General features: G+C 47.4%; 1 protein-coding gene across 1 annotated transcript in view; it reads right to left on the reverse strand.

Moving 5' to 3' along the window:
• dlg4b (discs, large homolog 4b) overlaps positions 1-45 on the reverse strand; it is a gene marked incomplete at both ends in the record, with an annotated part of 47,566 nt that extends 47,521 nt beyond the window's left edge. Inside the window, one exon of the mRNA XM_083789597.1 lies at positions 27-45. Within this exon, the coding sequence (XP_083645723.1) occupies positions 27-45 (19 nt within the window). The remainder of the gene's footprint in view (positions 1-26) is intronic.
• Between the last annotated feature and the right edge of the window lie 259 nt (positions 46-304).

The following is a 304-nucleotide window of genomic DNA, read 5'->3' on the forward strand; positions in this document are numbered from 1 at the left end:
TTATAATAACAAAACATATTTGTTACCTTCTCGTTTAAGAGGCATCCCGTCTGTCTGTCTGCGTGTCACTCTCACTCTGATCCCTGATGGTCAGATAAGCCTATTAGGGATTTAAAAATGTATCAGCTATGAACCCTGGGTGATGTAGTCATCCTGTATGGGATTTAGAGGCAGGCTGGTAGGCAGGAAGGCAGGCAGGCAGGCAGGCAAGCAGACAGGCAGGCAGGCAGACAGACAGACAGACAGACAGACAGACAGACAGACAGACAGACAGACAGACATCCCTTAAGCCAAATTCCAATAC

Source organism: Protomyctophum parallelum, assembly GCF_964188405.1.
Source record: "Protomyctophum parallelum genome assembly, chromosome: 18".
NCBI lineage: Eukaryota > Metazoa > Chordata > Actinopteri > Myctophiformes > Myctophidae > Protomyctophum > Protomyctophum parallelum.